General features: G+C 44.9%; 3 protein-coding genes across 4 annotated transcripts in view; 2 read left to right on the top strand and 1 right to left on the bottom strand.

Annotated features, from left to right (window-relative positions):
- The window catches only part of stx17 (syntaxin 17), a 19,248-nt gene extending 12,247 nt beyond the window's left edge, over positions 1–7,001 (top strand). The window contains exons 5-7 of the mRNA XM_015950654.3: positions 2,241–2,291; positions 3,809–3,895; positions 6,599–7,001. Of these exons, the coding sequence (XP_015806140.1) occupies positions 2,241–2,291; positions 3,809–3,895; positions 6,599–6,838 (378 nt within the window). The 3' untranslated portion in view covers positions 6,839–7,001. The remainder of the gene's footprint in view (positions 1–2,240; positions 2,292–3,808; positions 3,896–6,598) is intronic.
- A 1,426-nt stretch (positions 7,002–8,427) lies between these two features.
- erp44 (endoplasmic reticulum protein 44) lies at positions 8,428–17,069 on the bottom strand. The gene is made up of 11 exons (XM_015950643.3): positions 16,788–17,069; positions 13,906–13,978; positions 13,655–13,694; positions 13,310–13,425; positions 11,598–11,782; positions 11,396–11,511; positions 11,142–11,316; positions 10,129–10,240; positions 9,885–10,026; positions 8,843–8,945; positions 8,428–8,761 (listed from the first exon to the last, which is right to left on the bottom strand). The coding sequence occupies exons 1-11, from the start codon at positions 16,845–16,847 to the stop codon at positions 8,651–8,653; spliced, it is 1,233 nt and encodes a 410-aa protein (XP_015806129.1). The 5' UTR covers positions 16,848–17,069; the 3' UTR covers positions 8,428–8,650.
- Positions 17,070–17,078: 9 nt separating this feature from the next.
- invs (inversin) overlaps positions 17,079–22,500 on the top strand; it is a 27,265-nt gene continuing 21,843 nt past the window's right edge. For both annotated transcript variants that reach the window (XM_070551215.1, XM_015950619.3), the window contains exons 1-2: positions 17,079–17,185; positions 17,738–17,836. In XM_070551215.1, the coding sequence (XP_070407316.1) occupies positions 17,834–17,836 (3 nt within the window). In that variant the 5' untranslated portion in view covers positions 17,079–17,185; positions 17,738–17,833. The remainder of the gene's footprint in view (positions 17,186–17,737; positions 17,837–22,500) is intronic.

Here is a 22,500-nt window from a genome sequence, read left to right as displayed (position 1 = left end):
CTTTGCTCAGGAGGTCATTTCTTGAATTGTATTATTTTTGCTGTCTTTGAGCAAATAATCTAATGAACCACCGCACAGATTTTCATCAGACTTTCAGAAGTCAGTCATTAAATATGCGTCTACCACTGATTCACTGTTGGAATGAACCCAATTTAAGATGGTCGCCACAGCTAGCTCACCTTTGCAAACACAAACACGGCTGTATCAGTGGGATTTTACACAGTTTACTGATTTTTAGCAAATACCGCAGTAACATGCCACACAAGATCAGATTAAAGAGCAAGTCACCCCCAAATCTGCTTTTTTTTCCTGATAAACTATATAAATGTGTGTCTAATCGTGCTGCAGACACGTGTAGACAAGTTTTGCACTTTAGTGCATTTTAGTTAAAATGTTAATGTTCTGCCTAAAACTGTCAGTGTTGTGCCGTTGTCAGGTAAAAACTCTGCTCTGCATTTGAATTTAAATCTGCCATCGGTATTGGCTAAGAGGTACCCTAGAACGTTAGCTGGTACCATATGATGTCACAATGTCATTGTGAGTCTGTGTGTGTGTGTGTGTTTGTTAGCGGCTCCGCCCTCTCGGTCTGCTAGGCAACAGCATTTGTTGCATTTTTCAAACAGGAAGTGGGAGTGGAGTAATACTCTGGTAGGGGGCTGCACGTTTCTGCAGCACGATTAGACACGCATTTATATAGTTTATCAGGAAGAAAACAAGTTGATTTGGGGCGACGTGCTCTTTAAGAAGGTGTGATTCTCTAAGTAAAGCTCAAACGTGTGTCGTGTAAAAAGGATAACTTGTTTTTGTAGCAGGAGAACGCTTTTAACACCCGTAAAAAGGTTTTAAAGTCACATTAAACTGTTACAGTAAACCACAGATTCTGACCTAAGTAGATTTACGTCATTAGTTCTATTTTGTATTTATATATATTATTTATTTTCCTGATTTTTCCACATCTAATGAGATAACTGGGCTTGCTGAGTGGATCTAAACTCCGAGACTCCGTTCTGGAGTGTCATCCATCCATCCTCTTTAATGATCTAACATCCGCCTCGTGTGTGCTCCGTTACAGCCGTAGGTGTGTGCTCTGTTACAGCCGTAGGTGTGTGCTCTGTTACAGCCGTAGGTGTGTGCTCTGTTACAGCCGTAGGTGTGTGCTCTGTTACAGCCGTAGGTGTGTGCTCCGTTACAGCCGTAGGTGTGTGCTCTGTTACAGCCGTAGGTGTGTGCTCTGCTACAGCCGTAGGTGTGTGCTCTGTTACAGCCGTAGGTGCTCTGTTACAGCCGTAGGTGTGTGCTCTGTTACAGCCGTAGGTGCTCTGTTACAGCCGTAGGTGTGTGCTCTGTTACAGCCGTAGATGTGTGCTCTGTTACAGCCGTAGGTGTGTGCTCCGTTACAGCCGTAGGTGTGTGCTCTGTTACAGCCGTAGGTGTGTGCTCCGTTACAGCCGTAGGTGTGTGCTCTGTTACAGCCGTAGGTGTGTGCTCTGCTACAGCCGTAGGTGTGTGCTCTGCTACAGCCGTAGGTGTGTGCTCTGTTACAGCCGTAGGTGTGTGCTCTGTTACAGCCGTAGGTGTGTGCTCTGCTACAGCCGTAGGTGTGTGCTCTGCTACAGCCGTAGGTGTGTGCTCTGTTACAGCCGTAGGTGTGTGCTCTGTTACAGCCGTAGGTGTGTGCTCTGTTACAGCCGTAGGTGTGTGCTCTGTTACAGCCGTAGGTGTGTGCTCTGTTACAGCCGTAGGTGTGTGCTCTGTTACAGCCGTAGGTGTGTGCTCTGTTACAGCCGTAGGTGTGTGCTCTGTTACAGCCGTAGGTGTGTGCTCTGTTACAGCCGTAGGTGTGTGCTCTGTTACAGCCGTAGGTGTGTGCTCTGTTACAGCCGTAGGTGTGTGCTCTGTTACAGCCGTAGGTGTGTGCTCTGTTACAGCCGTAGGTGTGTGCTCCGTTACAGCCGTAGGTGTGTGCTCTGCTACAGCCGTAGGTGTGTGCTCTGTTACAGCCGTAGGTGCTCTGTTACAGCCGTAGGTGTGTGCTCTGTTACAGCCGTAGGTGTGTGCTCCGTTACAGCCGTAGATGTGTGCTCTGTTACAGCCGTAGGTGTGTGCTCTGTTACAGCCGTAGATGTGTTCTCTGTTACAGCCGTAGATGTGTGCTCTGTTACAGCCGTAGGTGTGTGCTCCGTTACAGCCGTAGGTCTGTAAGTGGCTCTGAAATAAAAACAAGATCTTTTCCCCCTCAGGACCTGAAGGAGCTGAGCGGTTTGGTGACCGAGTTCTCTCTGCTTGTCCATGTGAGTATGAGCACTGCACCTCTACACTCATACCTCCACAGTGCCGTGCACACGCGTGCACCACCAGCCCCTCACCGTGCACACGCGTGCACCACCAGCCCCTCACCGTGCACACGCGTGCACCACCAGCTCCTCGAACACACTAAACGCGACCGAGGCCGCTCGCCTGTGGCGTTTCCAGGAAGCGGTGTGTATTTGACCGGCGTGTGCTCGTGTTGTTGCCTGGAAAGGCTCCTCTGAGACGAGGTTACACAGATCCGCTCGGGAGTGCTGCTGGGGCCCCAGAGGCCCTCCGCTGGAGGAGGAGAGGGCAGCAGGGGAGAGGAGGGATGCAACAGAGCAGGTGGAGAACAGACGGTTCAGATTATCTCTATCCTCAGGGATGGAGGGAGAGGAGCAGGGAGGCTGAGTGAAGGCGAGATTAACAGTGACGACGTCGTTGGTGTGAAGACAAGAGGAGCGTCGGCCAGGGAGGGCTGAGGCACAAAGGGCGTAGACGCGTTGTGGTGCCTCGTGGGTACAAGGCCCCGTTAGGGGAGCGGTATTCCAGCGCTCAGCCGCAGAACTGTGTGGTCGTGTTTGTGTGTGTGCACAAGTATCACGTCAGGGGCTGTTTGTGAGCGTGAGCTCTCTCCTAACACTAAAGCTAACACTTTCATTACTAAACCTGTTAAACATTTGATTATTATAAAATCAGCTGTCTAATGTTCAAACGCAGCCACGGCCAAGTACCGTCCACGAGTTTTACTTCATAACAAGATGTGCTAGAGAAACCGTCAGAATTAGAGCTACAGATGAAATCGCCCCACTCTGAAGGTGCTTTACTCACACCGAGTCAACGAAAAGACCGCTGCTTCTTTGTGTCATCATTCAGCAAAATAAAAGTAGCTCTGTCAGCTCATTTATGACTTTCCTGAGTTTGGTGGTTTTACAATCTGCAGCTTTAACGGTTAAGACACATGCAACAACATGGAAAATCAAAACGTCAACAGCTAAAAGTAAATCAGAAGGAGGTGGAAAGCTGCTGTCTTCTGCAGGGACGGGGCTAAGATCGGAATAAAACCGCCGGTTTTTACGTGATTCTTCAGACGACTTTCAGCTCGGAGAAGGAAGGAGCTCCGCTTGTTGTTTGGCCACCGTGTCCATCCAATCCTCACATGGAGAGAGACAGCTGCCACCCTGAATATTTCATTAGACACACACACACACACACACACACACGCACACACGCACACGCACACACACACACACACACACACACACACACACACACACACACACTGTCTCTGTATGAGTAAGTCTCGGTGAAATCCTCCTTGAGTCACACCCTACACACACACACACACACACACATACACACACACACACCTCCCCAGCGTAGGCTCATGCCCCCGAGCGGATTTTGGAGTTAAAAAATAAATCTTTGTACCCAGCAGGTTGTTGCTCTTTCACACATACGTGCATGCATGTCAGTGCTCAATCGTGTGTGCGTGCGTGTGTGTGTGTCCATGCTTCAGTCCCAGCAGGAGAAGATTGACAGCATAGAGGACAACGTCAACACAGCCACGGCCAATGTGGAGGAGGGGACCAAGAGCCTGGGGAAGGTGTGTGTTCATGTCCTGATGACTCGTGTGTGTGTGTGTGTGTGTGTGTGTGTGTGTGTGTGTGTGTGTGTGTGTGTGTGTGTGTTGTTTGGGAGACGGGGAGATCGATGGCACTTTGCCTCCCAGCCATTCCACACCGTTTGTCCCTATTGATCCACTCAAATACGAAGGGAAGCTGCAATTAAGGAAATGGAGAGAAGAGAGGGAATGATGGGATGTGGAGGGGAGGAAGAGCGATGAAGAGTTGGGATAAGAGGGATCTGCGTGTGTGTGTGTGTGTGTGTGTCACTTACAGTCCAGCTCTGATGACGAGTCACTGCCCTTCACTTTTCTAACACACTTGTTGTCGACCGTTTTGTCCGTAATCTGCTGAACGAATCACTTCTGTTCTGTTTTCGAACTCCAACACACCCCAGTGGGAGGACTTTAACCGAGGAAGGTGGTTGTTTATAAACGCTTCTCTCGGTTCTTCCCTTGTCTGAGCTTTTTTATGCTCAGACAAGGGATGTTTATTTGGTGTGAGAAGATAATTAGAATATTTATTAGGGTTTATTCAGACTCTGGAAGTAAACGCACAGACGAGTCAGGATTATGGACTAGCCTTTAGCACATCAGTCAGAACTAATCTCTATTTCTCCAAACTGAGGTCATTACAAGATATCATTTGATGAGTCTGACAGTCGTGTGAGAGGACACAACTGATTTCTAACTGCAGCACTTCTCTAATGAAGGTCCTTCATATGTTTACTCTCAGAGCTGTTTAGAGACTAAATCACTCAAAACTTCACCTGTCAATGCAAACCAGTAAGTATTGATATTATTTATAACTTAAAGAGCAAGTCACCCCCTACCAGATTCTTACTCTGCTCCTACTTCCTGTTTGAAAAATGCAACAAATGCTGTTGCCTAGCAGACCGAGAGGGCGGAGCCGCTAACAAATACACACACACACACAGGCTCACAACGACATTGTGACATCATATGGTACCAGCTAACGTTCTAGCCTCTTAGCCAATAGCGACGGCAGATTTAAATTCAAATGCAGTGCAGAGTTTTTACCTGACAACGGCACAACACTGACAGTTTTAGACAGAAAATTAAAATTTTAACTAAAATGCACGAAAGTGCAAAACTATTGACGACACGTGTCTGCAACACGATTAGACACGCAGTTATGTAGTTTATCAGAAATAAATGTGATTTGAGCAGGGGCGGATTTAGGACTGAAGAAGACCCGGCTTAACACACGCGCGCGCACGCACACACACGTGACACGCACTAGTCAGCATTATATATACATGTCTTGTACCACATAATGTTTAATCTGAAGCTACATATGAAGCATATTCAGGGCAGAGTATTGTTCCTGTTAGTGTTTAGTGTGAGATGATAGTAAATATTCCCTTTCTTTCTCCAACAACTTTACCTGATAGTAAGCTAACTTTAGGCAAACCAGCAGCACAACAAATATTTTCAAATAAGACTCACAAACCTGAGTCAGCACCAGTCTCATCAGAGCTGGGGTTCTGTCGCCGTACTTTTGGTCTAAAAAACGTTCTTATGTCCATCTTCACTCATGCGTTTCAGACAGAGAGTGTAGAAGAAGCCGGCTGCTGAAGGGCTTCTTCTTCAGTGGTGGAGGCTCAGGCAGGCTGTATACAAACTACTGCCAGCTGCGCCCTCTCTGTTGGACTTTGGTACTGCATGTTACTTCCACGATTTAGATCCGGGGCTTTTCATAAAACATCTGGGGCTTGAGCCCAAGTAGCCGGGCCTAACGCCGCCCCTGGATTTGAGGGTGACTTGCTCTTTAATGGTCCTTAAACGTCATTCTGTCCTGATATTTAGGATAAATGCAACTAAAGTGTGTCTCACTTCAACCCAAAAACACTATTTATGTAGGCATAGTGGTGCTTTTAAGGTTATCCTTCGTTTTTTAAATTAAATAGTTTCTTTTAAATGGTTTGTTTAAATGAAATGTTCCCAAATGGAGAAGTGAACAAAGAGTACCCTCTCTGTAAGGTCGCTGCTAGATGAAGGCTGGGAAGAGATGAAGCAGATGAGAAGGGTTTCAGATGTTTTAACGTGTTTGAATGCTTGTAATCTGTAATCAGGTCAAACAGTGTTACACACACACCTCCACACACACACACCTCCCTCCATCCTTCAACACCTCTATAGCCAGAGTCCTTTTAACTCGGTTCAGATGAAATTAAAATTCCCTCAACTGCCACAGGGGTGTGGACGAGCAACGCTAGCTTTTGAACTAGATTAATTTAATGGTGAAGTGTTAATCAAGTGAGTGTCCGCACACGTGTGTGTGTGTGTGTGTGTGTGTGTGGGGTCTGAGCATCAATCATTAATTGCCATCAGCAAAAAGCACCTTCCACTCTGATGATAGCAGCTGTAATAACACACAGTCCACATAGCTCTGATTTCTCCTAAATGAAGGTAATATAATACTTTGATGCGGCCGCGGAAAAATCCGCTTGTTTACACGTTCACACATTCACACGTTCACATTTGTGTCACTTTTTTCCCTTCCAACTTCAGAGGGTTGATGTGTAATCATGAAAGGACAAACTCCATCACAGACGGTCTTTTAGCTACAAAGTTCTAAAGGTGTGTGTGTGTGTGTGTGTGTGAGAGAGAGAGAGAGAGAAAGATTAAACTGCATCACGTCTCTTCTTCCTGTCTCTTGAGGCGGTGGGATACAAGATGGCGGTGCTGCCGGTTGCAGGCGCGCTGCTCGGCGGCGTGTTAGGAGGTCCTCTCGGCCTGTTGGCTGGATTCAAAGCTGCAGGAGTGGCGGCCGCTGTGGGAGGGGGAGTCCTGGGCTTTGCTGGGGGTAACCTGGTCCAGAAGCACCGCCAAGCTCGTGTGGATCAGCAGATGAAACAGCTGACGCCGGTGGACGAATCAGAGCAAAGCAAGGACAAATGACCCGACACTGACCTTTACACCTCCATGAGAGGTGAAGAGACTCCATGTCTGAGCACCTCTGCTACCAAGCACTTTGTAGAGCCATTATGAAACAGCCTTAAGGAGGAGTTGGAGGAGTTTCGGTGAGCGGTGAAAGTGTTTTTTAGCCACAGTAACACTACAGCTTCCGGTTACGTGTTGAACCTGAAGATAATCAGTAATAATAATGATGTAAATATCTATTCAGAAGCACAAAACTGCATCTGTGTACCAAGTTTCTGTCTCTCTTCAGGTTTCCCAGGGCTCACACACTTCCTCTGAGCTAACTTACAATAAATGTTTTTAAAGATATTCTATTTATGCAACACAACTACATTTTAAAGCACCGGCGACCCGTCCGAGTCAAACGGGAGCGTGTGGATTTGATCCTTCTGCTGCCAAATGAACGTTTCTTCCTGTAGTCCGGCACTGGATCAGCACTAAGCCACAGCGACAGCGATCAGAATTAACACACACACAGCATCAGTGTCTGGAAAATGTTTTTTATTCTCTCCTTCACCTCTGAGATGACTGACCCCTCCCCTCCTCGTGTGTGTGGGTTGATATGGAAGTGAGCAGGTGTCTGTGGACCTCTGCAGAGAGACGGGACACGACACAGAGTCCCCGTAACTCGTCTAAACTCCGTTTCTGTGATGCTCAGAAAGAAAAAAACTCCAAAACCTCAAAAATAAGAAGACAAAAACAGCTTCAGGCAGACCTGACTTCCACCACACGGGTCCCCCCCCCGCCCCATCTACGGTTTTGTTTCTTCCCCATCGTGATGACACAGAAAAAAAAACAGTCACATCAATTCAAGATTACGTTCAAGTGGAAATCTTTTGTCTTCTTCAGGAAGCACAGCGTGGAGGTCTCCGTCGTCTTTGAGATGCTCGGATTAACAAAACTATTATTTTAGCTTGAAATCTTGAGCTCGATCGGGTCAGAATGAGTCATTCTGGTGAATTTGGGGGGGGGGGGGGGGGGGGTCTCAGGTGACATTTAGCAAGAGGCACCCTGGATCGGCCTGTTAGGCCCGTCCACGTGACCACCAAGGCTCAGAGAGAGGACGGTAACCTCTCACACATGCTGTTTGTTACTGAACGATGGGGAGGAACAACCCGATCACATCCACTGTGGCACTTTTATTTTAAAAAAAAAGATATACAAAAAAAAAATCCTGGATTATTTTTATTAAGCACTGAAGGAGACGCTAATCCAAAGCTGAAGCTAAACTACCAAGGAGGGAAGATCTCAGGCCGCAGGAGATCCGGCTGCTCTCGCGTTTCTGGTGAGAGGTTACAGGGATGCTGTTACGACTATAAACACGAATCGGGCGGCTGCTGGTCGGCGAGCGAGACTAAACTAGCGTCCGACAGCTGGAGCGAGGACAGATGTGTTTGTTCGTCGGACAAAATCCAAAGCGAGAAATAAAAATGGGATAAAATAAAGAAAACTCTTCATTTAATTTAGACCAACATTGTAATTCCAATGTAGCACAAACATATTTACAACGTTCAAGAAAATAAAAGTAAACTTCTCTTGATGTCATGATGCCTCCGACCCGTCTCCGCTCAAATCAAAATAAAAGCCGTGTGTGAAAGAGTTATGAAAAAATAGGTTATCCCAGCGTGGACCGCACTCTCCTCTGCTTCAGGTTCTCCTCCTCCTCCTGGTCTCCTCCAGTAAGGGTGTTGGGTGTTACTGTTCTGTCCCGCTGGCCCGTCCAACCCAAATCCCCTCCCTGACCCCGGGGCGTGGCACTGAGTCACAGGATCGCTGCGCGGCCCCTTTGGGTCACAGCTCGTCGCGGTCCCTTCTGAGGATGGTGTAGCGAGTCTCGCTCGGCGCCAGCTTCTGGAACGAGCTCTCTGGAGGGCTGCTGGCCACCTCGCCTCCCGTCTCCTCCTGGGGGAGGAAAGCCGAGTTCAACACAAACCGGGAAACGTCACGCGTGCGTGCGTGCGTGAGCCGAGGCCGCGGACTGACCTGTCCAAGTGTGCTGTCTGTGGGGTCGGGACCATGGTGGAACTCTCTATGGAGCTTCCCGGAGTGCAGGTCCAAAACGAACTGTCTTAGCTTACCGCTAATGCTGGGAAAACAAACAAACAAACAAACAAACACGTGTAAATAGTAAAGCTGCAATGAGCACAGTGTTAAAACCTAGCTGCACAGGTTCACCACAGATAGGTGTGACTTCACAAGACTACTAATGGTGCCAACGCTGTGGGAGAAGCGACATTCCTAAACACCGTGTCCGATAGTGAGCTGCTCCGACCACAAAGCAGGTCAGAGTTCATCAACATCAGGAGACCCGACTACACGTGGCACATGACTCCCCTCGGATGTATTATTACCAAGCATGGATCAAAACACACACACAGTCGCTCTCACCGACGACGAGTCGCGCGTCTGCATCGCTGTCGAACGGGCGGACCCGGCTCAGAGTCGGAGCCGAGTGTGTCGAGCACAAACACACGTGTGTGTGTGTGTGTGTGTGTGTGTGTGTGTGTGTACATTTACAACATTCCCTGTGCTAATGTGATTACCAGCTATGTGCCACATGCAGCGGTGATGTGATGTAATTAGGTTGTGGAGGACCAGTCAGTCCTCCGGGCTTCTGTCCATCTGATCAGACCCTGATTGTTCAGGGGTGGGGGGGCAGAATAAATGAGATTAAATTAGATTAGACCAGATTAGTTTAGCACTTATTGCACGTGCCAAATCATGTCACATTAGCCCCAGCGTCCCGGCTCATTCATAAAGGAAAGATTTTAGGAGGTGTGACACTTCGCTTGTGTGTGTGTGTGTGTGTGTGAGTGAGTGTGTGTGTGAGAGAGACAAGACTGACTTTAATGACCAGCTGATCTCATTATGAACAATTACTCGTGCGGGTGAGTGATATATTGCGTTTCTCATCATCATTAAGCAATAATTCCTCAGGAATATCCGACAGAAAGCTGATGGCGTTTATTAGAATCATGATTCTTAAAGGTGAGAACAGTTGCTGCTACACTTCTGAGGTTCTCACCTGAGGTCGTTGAAATCCGGGAAGACGTACATGTGCCTGAAAGAGTCTATGGCGATGACGGGACAGTCCGCTGGAGTTTTCTGAATGTGGAGCAGAGGATGGCGGAACTTATCGCAGTCCGCGTGGAGGAAGTTGATAGAGCCTGAGGAAGACACCGACGTCAGAGACGGCCGCTCCGATCCGCTCCGCTCGGCTCGCAGGCCGTGCGAAGTGGGCTGCATGAATGTTCCTAACAAGCGTTCACCTTTTTCACTGATGAGCTGGCGGGTAACTTCCTGTTGGAACTTCTCCAAGCTGCCCGTATCTTCTTTGAGGTGGAACAAGATGAGGAAGGGGAGTCCTTCTTCTGTCAGTTCCTGACGATCACACCGGAAACATCAAAGACTGATGGGGTGGGAGCCATGGCTGCCCTCCAGGCTATCTTGGTGTTAGTATACAAAGTTTTAAACCACCTCTAATGGGCCATTCCCATCTGTACCGGGTCGGCCCGGGCCGGGTAGCGTAGGTTGTTTACATATCTGGGTGGCCTGGTATTTTTCCGGGCCAACCAAGGCTCATTCTCAGCCCTCTTCTGGAGGGGGTCTGCTTCAGGCCGACCAGGACCAACACACCCACTGCTGACAGCAAATCCACACCTTCCATTAGAGCAAGCCTCTGATTGGTGGGTAGAATCAGCCCACATGGGCTTAAGACAAGGATGTGTGGAATCAACCGGGCCAGGCTGGGGCCGACTGGGGCTACCCGGCCCGGGCCGACCCGGTACAGATGGGAATGGCTCATAATTTCATCATAATTTGCTTGCAAGGAGCCAAATGTTCTTTCAATGCTCTTACGAAGGTTTTTCAGAGACTTTCTTTGTGCTCGGGCAGCTTTTCCACACCCGTTTTGTTCTGCCGTGTCTAACCACGACAGCACGTAGGAGAACATAAGAGGTGTCGAGCCTAAAAGCAGCCATCTGCAGCAGATGAACCGTACCGGACAAACAGAACCTGAGAGATGCCGTTTCAGTAACCCTCAAACATCTGAATGATGAGTGCACCACAATCAGCTGGCCTAATAAACAAAGGATCAGGTGATGGATTCAAATTTGGAGAAAGCCAAAATACCCAAAGTATAAAAAATTTTGACCTTCAAGACGATTACTAACTGCTCTGCTGCTCGGAGGCAGAAGTAGAACGTGATGCACGCATTTAATGTTCAGTCTAACAGCAAGAAGACACTAAATATCGTCCAGCTGTGTCGAATAAGGTAACAAACCTCTCCATTTTCAAAGGTGATCTCCCTGACTAGAGGCACACACTTGTCCTGCGCCCACGTGTACGTCAGGTCAAAGTTGGTGAGCGAGCCGAGGTAGACCATGTCAGACATGCCATCGCCCACGGGTTTGTAGATTACATTGTCTCCGCTGAAGCGCTCGGGCGCTGATACAGCACTGGAACGGTAAAGGTCGGGTTATGAATGCAAACGGAGCTGGAACAATGACTAGGTCTACGTCGGGCGCCGAGTCTCACCCGAAAGCAGCTAGGAAGGTGCAGTCGTCTCGGAGGATGTTGGCAACTTTATGATACGTGCGATAGTTATCAGACTCCTTTGTCTCAAAGTACCCGATGATGTTTCTCTTGCTCCGCTGTTAAAAAAGGCAAAGCGTTAAATAATCTGACCCATTGTTGTTGACGTGTCTGCTTCTGGACAGCGAGTGCGTTTGCCACTTACATCCAAAGTGTTAACTTCCTCCATAGAGTGCAACTCTTTTACTGGGTCCACTTGCTGCTGGCGGATAAAGTCAGCGATGGCGGTGACTGACCTCTGACCCCTGTACTCCCTCTTCATCATCATTCCATTGCGGAACAACTTGAGTGTTGGATACTTGGTGATGCGGTAGCGCTGAGCGATGTCAGCTGCACACAGAGGCAGAGGAGGACTTAAGCAAAGACGGGCAAAATCAATTGATGAAGAGCGAGGTGGCGAGTGAAAACACACGGGGATGGGAAGCGCTTAAAGCCCAGCCTGAAAACACCGTCCTCAGTCAGCTCTGATCTCCCACATGAAAGCCCCCCACCCCCCACCCACCAAGAGTAAATATTCTCAATGCACACTGCGTGTGTGTGTGTGTGTGTGTGTGTGTGTGTGTGTGTGAGTAAGGCAGGTGTCAGTCTCCCTGCAGGGAGTCTCTAAGCCTCCAGCCTTCACAGGAAGCAGCAGTTTTGTCATTAGTCTTCAAACAGTTTGCAGGTCATCAATAATTCTCTTTAATTTGCTTTATCTCAAAAGGCTGAGGCTGGCTGGTTTACGTGTGTGTGTGTGTGTGTGCGTGCGTGTGTGGCATCTTTGTGTGTACTTGTGCATCAAATACCAGAAGGGTTCGTGTGCACTTTAGTGTCTGTGTAGAAATTGAAGCTATTTAAGACATAAAATGTGATTTTTAATCGGGGCGACGGTGGCACAGGAGTTAAGAGCTCGCCCCGTAATCGGAAGGTTGCAGGTTCGAGTCCCGCTCAGTCTGTCGCTGTCGTTGTGTCCTTGGGCAAGACACTTAACCCACGTTGCCTGCTGGTGGTGGTCGGAGGGACCGGTGGCGCCAGTGCTCGGCAGCCTCGCCTCTGTCAGTGCGCCCCAGGGCAGCTGTGGCTACATCGTAGCTCATCCCCACCAGTGTGTGAATGGGTGAATGACTGATTGTGTTGTAAAGCGCCTTGGGGGGTTCCAGGACTCTAGAAGGCGCTTTATCAAATACAGGCCGTTTACCATTTAATGGTTGTAACAATCATAATCCATCTGCCACTAAACTACTTGAGTTTTAGCACAAAATCTAAACTAAAAATGTGGTTTCTAGAATTAAACGAGTTTTTGGTTTAGTTGTTTTTAAGGACTCATGAAATAACCAGTGGAGGAAAAAAGGACCAAAAATGTTATTTTCATGTATAAAGTTGATGTGATATCAAGTATTTAAAGCCCTTTGAGGGGGTACACTTTGACTGTACGTACAGAAGTGAGTGAGAGGGTGAACATGAAGGTATTACTGTCACCAGCAGGCTTTAGTTTATCTGACTGATCACCACGTCCCTTTCCAAGATGTTCGGAGTTAAAGCCGTTTTCTACCCTTACACTAGCGTAGCAACTAAAACAAAGGCCCTGGTACAAATGTAATCATGAAGAAACATTTCTCCTGTTTTCTGGAATTATCGTCCTAAAAAATCATTAATTTAACCCTAAAAACAAACAAAGACTTCTAAACATTCTGAGTTTGATTCAGTAAAGATGCGGAGAAGATCAAACCTGCCAAATAACAGATAAATCACACGTTGGGAGCTTTTTCAGCACGGGGAACATGAAGAACTTCTACGTGCATCATGGCAGATATGAACATTCAACAAGAAAGATTATAAGCTGGGCTAATAAAACGAAAGTTGGATTAAAATCCTCACCGTGCTGGTCACAGTCGACGCGAGCAAACACCACCTGTCTGGAGTCGGGGAACTCCTCCCTCACCACGTTTGATGCCTCCTCAAAAATCGGATGGAGCATCTGACTGAATCTACACCTGCAAAAGGTTTCATGAAGTTATCTCAGAGAGCCGTCCAGATTTTAAGCACAAACGACAACCAGCAGATGAACCAGGCTGAAGGATCATTTTATTAAGAAACACTTAAAGTCACACAGATGAGCGCTGCACACACACCCCATAACAGAGACGGACAGATTCTGAGCAGTTACACAAACCCGAAAAAGAAGATTAAAATGACACAGAAGTCAAATGGCAGCACACTCACCAGTCAGCATAGAAATTCACTAATGCCACTCCAGCATTATCTGCAAGAAAACATAAAACCAGGAAGTTTCAATACCAAAGTCCCCATTTAACAAGTAAAGCTGATGATTAAACAAACCAGTCAAATAAGCACCTCAGAGAGCTGTTCATTCAAAATTATTCATCTATTTGCTTTAAAGCCGCAGTAAAAAAAAAAGAGTAATAAATGTTTTGCATCAAGTATAATGGTGTAAGTCTAGAAGAGCATCTCACTTAGGATATCATCAATGTTGCCGGAGTCCAGACTGACGATTTCTGCTTGTCCTGGAGTGGAGAGACCCATCACCTTCAGACGGAGGAGAAAGATCAGCAGAAAACAGCGTTATCACTGCAGAGTGTCGTTCAAGACTCCTAAATGAAACCACGCAACGTATAAAACACTAAAAGACTGTAGCACACAATACTTTCATCTAAAATATAAAGCGTGTACACACACTGAAGGCTTGATGAGAGAAACAGAGCAACATTTCTAATCCAACTATTTCAAGTTTACATTATGCAAACATGTAATCTTACTTTTCTGTTTTTGCTTCTATGTTTTAGTCAACATGTGTTATAAACGTGCCAACAATCCCAGAAATGTATGAATGTATTCATTCGCTAAACGTTCTAAATCCACGAAGGAAGTGCTTTAAACAGGGCTTCTGGGATTCCTAGAGTCGTTTTTAAAAGGTGTAGAAACACCGAATAGCTTAGAAATATTAGCTATTGTAAGCTAAGGCTGGGCATCTGTAATCCAGACCTGCAGGTTTCGAGGCATGCGGGTATTTCAAAGTTGATTCGAGTCAGCAACAGCTGAAAAAAGGTAGAGACCATGTATGGGCTCACTTTTGACTTTGCAGATCCTCAAGTCAAAGTGTGCAGTCATGAGGAAATCACAAATAATGGTAGGCTACTATCTAGTTTCCATCCAACTGTTTTGACTATTTGTTTATAAGAAAATCCACATCAGCACTATTTATTTATTACACACTAAAGATAAATCCAATAAAATCCAAAGTTAAACTTGGATCTGCACTAGGCTCATCTAAAACCGGGTTAGGATTTTCACACAGCCTGCAGGACCACACCTACGCTTGTGTTTGAGTTAATCTGTTAACTCAGCAACAACAAAGAAGGATCCCATTACAGTTGTTTAACCAAAAATCTAATTTCACTGACACATTCAGCTGTTAAGTGATGAACCTCATCCTACAGACACCCTCGGTTGGTTCAGTTCTTTAATTTGGACCACTGAAACATTAATGTTGTTCAAATTTTGATGTAAAAACTAGACATGACTTGTGTTGAGCTCTAATTGAAGTCCTGCATAAACTCATCCTGCATCAAGGAGACTGGCATGTACAAAAGAACATCCCTGCCCATCAGAAACAGTTTCAAACTAAAGGAAAACTGTAGTCTTAATCAAAACAACAAATAAAACAGTATTACTGAATGCTGCTCTTTTACAGCTTATTTCATAAACTGTCATTATACATTTAGAGTAACCTAATAACAACTTTGGGGTTTAACTTTTACAACATTACAAAGTTTAAAAGATTGCGTTTTCACTATCTACTCGTCTGGTGTTATCTGTCATGACTCAATATCCTCTTTAAACAGGATATTTAAAAAAACACAACTTTTTAAACAGTGACACAGTCAGAACACACACACAGACTCAGTCTATGTCCCGGTCACCCCGCTTCTCCTCCAGCTTCACTGGCTGCCAGTCAACTTCAGGGTTCATTTCAAGATCCTGGTTCTGGTCTGTAGGGCCTTACATGGACAAGCACCATCTTACATTGGTGATCTTCTTAGTCCCTACACCCCCAGCAGGTCCCTGAGGTCCAGTGACCAAAGCCTACTGGTTGTGCAGCACCAGGCTAAAGGTCAAAGGTGACAGATCATCTGCTGCTGTGGCCCCCAGACTCTGGACCTCTCTCCCCCTGAGCCTGAGATCAGTGGACTCAGTGGTCTCCTTTAAAAAGCAGCTGAAGACTCACTTGTTCAAGCTGGTTTTTGTATGACCTTCTTCACCTCTCTCTCTTTATTCTGCTCTCCCCACCTATTCCACCTTCCTCAGGATCCACTGATTTCCCTCTTTCCTGTTCACTCTCTCTCTTTCTTAACATTTTTTTATCACAATTGTCTATTTTTGCTCATTTTAAATATATTTTTAAACATTTTCTAAATGCTTTTTTTATATTTTTACATTTTTTGTTTTTGTGAAGCGCCTCGTGATTTTTATCTTGAGAGGCGCTATAGAAATGATATTTTCTTCTTCAGTCACAGATTTTTAAAGAATTCAGTTTTTAAGATTAGGGTAAAAAATGATGAAGCTGTTAATTATGTTCTAATAATACTACTAAAAATCTGACCATGGAAGTCTTAATTAGTCATCACGAACTTTAGTTTATAGCATCGCATTGACTTTGTTATGCATTCATTTGTTAAATTTCCACTGACTTGTGAACAGTAAATGCCTTTCACAAAATATTACACCAGCAAAGCAACTACCATTCCTCAAGACTACAACAAAAGCTGGCCTTTATTTTATATATACATATTTTACTTGCAGAAATTAATGTGACATAACAGTAGGTTGATAGAAAATGGTACTTCTTTGTGATTAAACTAAATGAAGTGTTGCTGCTCTGAGAAGTTTTTATTTTAGGCCAAACGGCGCTCTGTCTAGTTCCGGGTTGTCAGCCAATAAGAATGAGCCACAACAGAGGAATTCGCCAACCGGCGAGCATCACACAGAGACACACAGATACACACGGAGAGCGTTGTAACTGCTTTAAGCGACACTACAACAGCTGACACAAGTCTGAATAATTACAGCAAACTAATCAAATGCTCTAAAACGTAGTGATTACTATTGCAGTCAGATATCAGACAGCGCTCAATGCTAACTGACTGCGTTACAACTTCCCTAAAAAGTTACCGGTAACTTAATAATAAACCAATGCCCAATGTTCTAAATGAACTGTTTAAGGGTTGTGTCTGATGGCACTTAGACCTTCGTGGGTTACCTAACAGCTAACTATCAGCTACCATTAGCTTAATCTGAATGCAACGTTGGAGCCCAGAGCTGGAATTAAGAGTCTTACCAGCAGTACAAAAGTGCTGAAGCGGATGTGGAGAGAGGAAAATGCTACAAACAGTTTCATTTTATGGTTTAGTTATTGGAGGAGATGGTGTTCTTTCCAGTCAGTCTCGACGCCGCTCTTCTGTCCGTAGCAGGAAACAAACGGCGAGCCGATCTAGTGGTGACCACGGAAACTTGAGACTCACTTCCTGGTGTGAGCTCAGCTTTGTGGGTAATGTAGTTTTTTACGCGCTTGTAAAAATGACTCGCGCGGCGTGGAAAACTTCAATCATGGCGCGTTTGAGCCTTCTTCAGAACTGCTTTGGGAGTTGTAGTGTTTACGGCGAGGATCCAACGGGACGTGTAGAAGGAAAAACTTTGTGAAAAATGTTCGCCTGAGGGACAGAAAGGATTCCCAGGGTAAATATAACAACGGATAAACGACCGCTAACAGAACAGCTAACGGGCTTTTCAAATGACGTAACGACGTACTCCCAAAACGTATTATACGATCATAAAAACCTTATTTCTTTGAATCCAGGAGAGTTGCATCATTAGTTAAACTTTGGTAATTCAGTGAACATTTTACCAAATCAGTGTTACGAGGTTGATTATTTTTACTAAAGCAAAGGTCGTTGGATCAAATACATGAAGACCAAACCGTTTTAGTGCTAAAATTCCCAACTTTAAAGAGTTTAGCCGTTTTTTATCCAATCTCCAAATTCCTCTTATTTTTGTACACTTTGAAAATTTGTAATTAATTCTCATTTAAACAGCTGATTAAATACAGAACCCGAGATGAAAACTCAGCTAAAAAAATGCTATAGAAGTTTAGATTAAAATCAAAATAAAATCTCTTATCAGGTTTCTGGGTCTAGTCAGCCTCAGTGTTTGTGTTTTACTGGCAGCTATTTGTGGTAACAGGTGGGTTGGTCTCAGTATGGAGGTGAGATTCTTTCTCTTTCCCGGCAGGAATCAGGATCAAGCCAGGTAGGGGATCTGGACACGCTCACACACCCACTGAGGATGCACTGAACGGTGGAAATCAGGGTCCCCCTTAATGCAGCTATGGTAAGAATCAGAAAAGACTGATGTATAAATCCCACTAGTGTCACCTTGTGCTTGTTACATGCACCTGTAGGGCACCTGGTTTGTAATCATTTCTCAGGAGTCAAGACCATGGAGACTGTGTGTAGCAGCTAATTGTGTGTGCTGAAACTACCTAATTGTTAAGAAGATTAGGCAGCAATGTTGAATTGAATCCCAGCATTAATATTTAATGGGCTAAAGCTGTCCATAGGGGGTTCACAGTGTGTAAGCTGCTCACAGATGGAGCGAGGAGGACTTTGCTCTACCTGAATATCAACTGTAATTAAAAAGTACTTTTTTATAAATTGGGAGAACATTTAGTTAGGAGAGCTGGTGGTGGTTTATGTCAACAGAAAGTGTGTTTAGGTTTCCAACAAATAGGAGAAGGAAAATTAGTTTTATCTAAATGTGACCCAAAAAATTAGTTTTTAAAAATAATTAAAATAGTTCTATAGTTTTGTTGGGTCTCAATCGATGGTAAGCCATTCTTAAACGAAATTCTACTTAAAGAGCAAGTCACCCCCTACCAGAGTCTAACTCCACTCCCACTTCCTGTTTGAAAAATGCAACAAATGCTGTTGCCTAGCAGACCGAGAGGGCGGAGCCGCTTGGTGTGTATTTGTTAATACACACACACACAGGCTCACAACGACATTGTGACATCATATGGTACCAGCTAATGTTCTAGGGTGCCTCTTAGCCAATAGCGATGGCAGATTTAAATTCAAATGCAGTGCAGAGTTTTTACCTGACGACGGCACAACACTGACAGTTTTAGGCAGAACATTTTTATTTCCACTAAAATTCATTAAAGTGCAAAATTATTGACGACACGTGTCTGCAGCACGATTAGACACACATTTATATAGTTTATCAGAAAAAACATGTTGATTTGGGGGTGACTTGCTCTTTAAATGTATTTGTTAAAATTGACTTGGAACAAATTGGTTCCGTTTAACTGGTAAAATTCACTAACTTAGATTTTAACGAAAGAAGAATTAGGTTGGAAGTGGAAAGAAAAGCTAGTATTTCACTAATTTAATATTTAGAAGTTAACCTCCAAAACCCCTTTTAAAGAAATAAAACTACTTATAGTTTTAATGTTTTTAAAACTTGATGAATTCACATTAAAAGGGCCCATATCATGCTATTTTTAACCTTTGAGGGCAAAGGTAGGCATGAATTATGATAAAATATTACAGTTGGCACTGTTGAGATGTCACTTTATCTTAATACGAGTTATTTTTTTTGTCAGCCTGAATTTCTACCTGGAAATGAAACGGTTCAATTCAACGAAGCTCCGCCCACGCCCGCTCTGACAAAAGTGCCTACAACAGAGTCGTAGGCCAGTCAGGTGTTCTTGGTAGTCCAGCAGGTTAAGCCCCTCCCCCGGCCTGACTCTAACCACTGGACTACCGAGTCTGTTACTAAACAGTTGTTGCCTGACACACACGTCCTGTGCAAGCGTTGCATGCTTTGTCCCGTCTGCAGGGCTGAAATGAAACCAGGAACAGTGAAGCTGAGGCAAGAAAATGCATGAATGCAGCCAAAATAGTGTTTAGGGATATTTCTCATGAGACAATAACAATGTCACATGATAAAAAGATCCAGACAGTGGATTTTCCATGAAATGACCCTTTTGACATCTATTTTGTTTTTTTAGTTGGTCCAAAATTCCTTAAACTATGTTAAGTGCTAATTTTACAGCACTTGCATCTTTAGAAATGTTGCAAATTTAACCTAAAAAACTCGTATTCTTGAATAAAAATCGTTTTAATTTTCTACACTGAGTGTGACAAGTGAGGTAATAACTGTGAATTTGGTTTTATGTGTGAAATCTTTCCGTATTTTCAGGATTATAAAACAACCTGAATGACACACACTGCCCTGGCTGCCGGGCGCCACACAGAGCACGAATGGCTGGCTGGGATGACGCACACTGCACTGATTTGTGTTTAACTGATTGAGTTTTTTTAAGTTTATTATTTTAAGGCAAACTGTTCAACTAAGAAATGAAACCTACAAAAATCTGAAGCAGGAAAAAGACAAATTCTTCACCCAATGTGCAAATAAACCCTTTTGTTTTTACAAATGGACTTTCTGTAATGACTAATCTACTGATCCTTACTGTACTGAACTGGATTATAATTGGAGTGAATTATGATCACGCTGTGGGGTAATGAGGACCCACCTGCAGTGCTTCAACAGATTTAATCCGTCCATCTTCTCTGTTCTTTCTGTTTTCTCCATCTTTTTCCATTTTGCATCGCTCCCATTGATTTTTGTTTGTTTTCCTCGCTGATTATGTCCCTGCACTCTGATTCGCCACTGGGCAGATTGCTCTCTGCTCTTTAATTGGCCATTTAATTAGATCACAGTTTTAGTCCAATTAGACTCAGAGGTGCAGAAGGAAAGAGGATGGAGAGAGCACGAGGAAAAAGTCCCCGAGCTGCTCTTTCTGTTTCCCTCCCCCATTTTACTGCCTCCTCTCTTCAATCTTTCTTCATTTCCATTTTTCTGCCTGCCTTGCTGTCTCCCCCCCCATGCCTTCCCTGGCCTCCCTCCCTCCCTCCTGGAGGCGGCTCATTAGTGATATAATGTGATGACACAAAACACACAGCTCTTTTACTTTAGGAGTGTCTGGAGCAGAGGCTGAACCAAGCAGGAAAGGTGAGAGCAACTCTTTCTGCTCGTTGATGAAGAAGTTCTGTCTGTAGAAAGTCATCCGTGCCTGCTCCGCTTAGGCCACGAGGAAGTCTGCGAGTCAAGCACTCTGCAAGCACTAATGAATCCTCAGCAGAGCACAGCTGACTCAGAGGAGTGCTCCAGTATGATGTCCAAACATTTAAGCAGACCAACCAGTCAAATACGGAGTTTTAGCTCTTTAAAGAGCAAGTCACCCCCAAATCAACTTTTCCCCGATAAACTATATAAATGTGTGTCTAATCGTGCTGCAGACACGTGTCGTCAGTAGTTTTGCACTTTAGTGCATTTTAGTTAAAATGTTAATGTTCTGCCTAAAACTGTCAGTGTTGTGCCGTTGTCAGGTAAAAACTCTGCTCTGCATTTGAATTTAAATCTGCCATCGCTATTGGCTAAGAGGTACCCTAGAATGTTAGCTGGTACCATATGATGTCTCTATGTCATTGTGAGTCTGTGTGTGTGTGTGTGTTTGTTAGCGGCTCCGCCCTCTCGGTCTGCTAGGCAACAGCATTTGTTGCATTTTTCAAACAGGAAGTGGGAGTGGAGTAATACTCTGGTAGGGGGCTGCACGTTTCTGCAGCACGATTAGACACGCATTTATATAGTTTATCAGGAAGAAAACAAGTTGATTTGGGGCGACGTGCTCTTTAAGAAGGTGTGATTCTCTAAGTAAAGCTCAAACGTGTGTCGTGTAAAAAGGATAAGATCAGATTAAAGAGCAAGTCACCCCCAAATCTGCTTTTTTTTCCTGATAAACGATATAAATGTGTGTCTAATCGTGCTGCAGACACGTGTAGACAAGTTTTGCACTTTAGTGCATTTTAGTTAAAATGTTAATGTTCTGCCTAAAACTGTCAGTGTTGTGCCGTTGTCAGGTAAAAACTCTGCACTGCATTTGAATTTAAATCTGCCGTCGCTATTGGCTAAGAGGTACCATAGAATGTTAGCTGGTACCATATGATGTCACAATGTCGTTGTGAGCCTGTGTGTGTGTTTGTTAGCGGCTCCACCCTCTCGGTCTGCTAGGCAACAGCATTTGTTGCATTTTTCAAACAGGAAGTGGGAGTGGAGTAAGAATCTGGTAGGGGGTGACTTGCTCTTTAAAGCGCAAGTCACCCCCAAATAAACTTTTTTTTGCTGATAAACTAAATAAACGAGTGTCTAATCGTGCTGCAGACACGTGTAGTCAATAATTTGGCACTTCAGTGCATTTTAGTTAAAATTTAAATATTCTGCCTAAAACTGTCAGTGTTGTGCCGTTGTCAGGTAAAAACTCTGCATTGTACTTAAATTTAAATCTGCCATCGCTATTGGCTAAGAGGTATGCTATGATGTAAACTGGTACATTATGATGTCACAATGTTGTTGTGAGCCTGTGTGTGTGTGTATTTGTTAGCAGCTCCGCCCTCTCGGTCTGCCAGGCAACAGCATTTGTTGCATTTTTCAAACATGAAGTGGGAGTGGAAGTAAGAATCTGATAGGGGGTGACTTGCTCTTTAAGTAGCGCCTGTTCCTGTTGCTGCCAGAGACTACGAAGCTCTGGCAGCAACAACACAACGTCCCAGCAGACTACAGCGTAAAGACAAATATTAACACACACACACACACACACACACACACACACACACACACACACACACACACACACACACACATAGTAAATGCTGTCATCTGAAGACATCCTGCTAACATAAATGTTTTGTGTGTGTGTGTGTGTGTGTGTGTTTTGCCCACAAGCGTTACTAAGTGACCCCCATGGCTGTGAGATTGACAGCTCTGGTCCCGCCTAATTGCATTACTCTCCCAGGTGATTGGCTCGTGCCCTGGGGGCTCATTTGTCAGGATGCATTGTGGTAATGATGTAAATTAGCAGATCTATATGTCACTCAGCCCTCTCCCCTCATGCTGATTGGCCCCGCTGTGCCCCCCCGGCTCCCCCCCCA

Source organism: Nothobranchius furzeri, chromosome 5, assembly GCF_043380555.1.
Source record: "Nothobranchius furzeri strain GRZ-AD chromosome 5, NfurGRZ-RIMD1, whole genome shotgun sequence".
NCBI classification, from domain to species: domain Eukaryota; kingdom Metazoa; phylum Chordata; class Actinopteri; order Cyprinodontiformes; family Nothobranchiidae; genus Nothobranchius; species Nothobranchius furzeri.
This window is presented reverse-complemented; position numbering and strand designations above follow the sequence as displayed.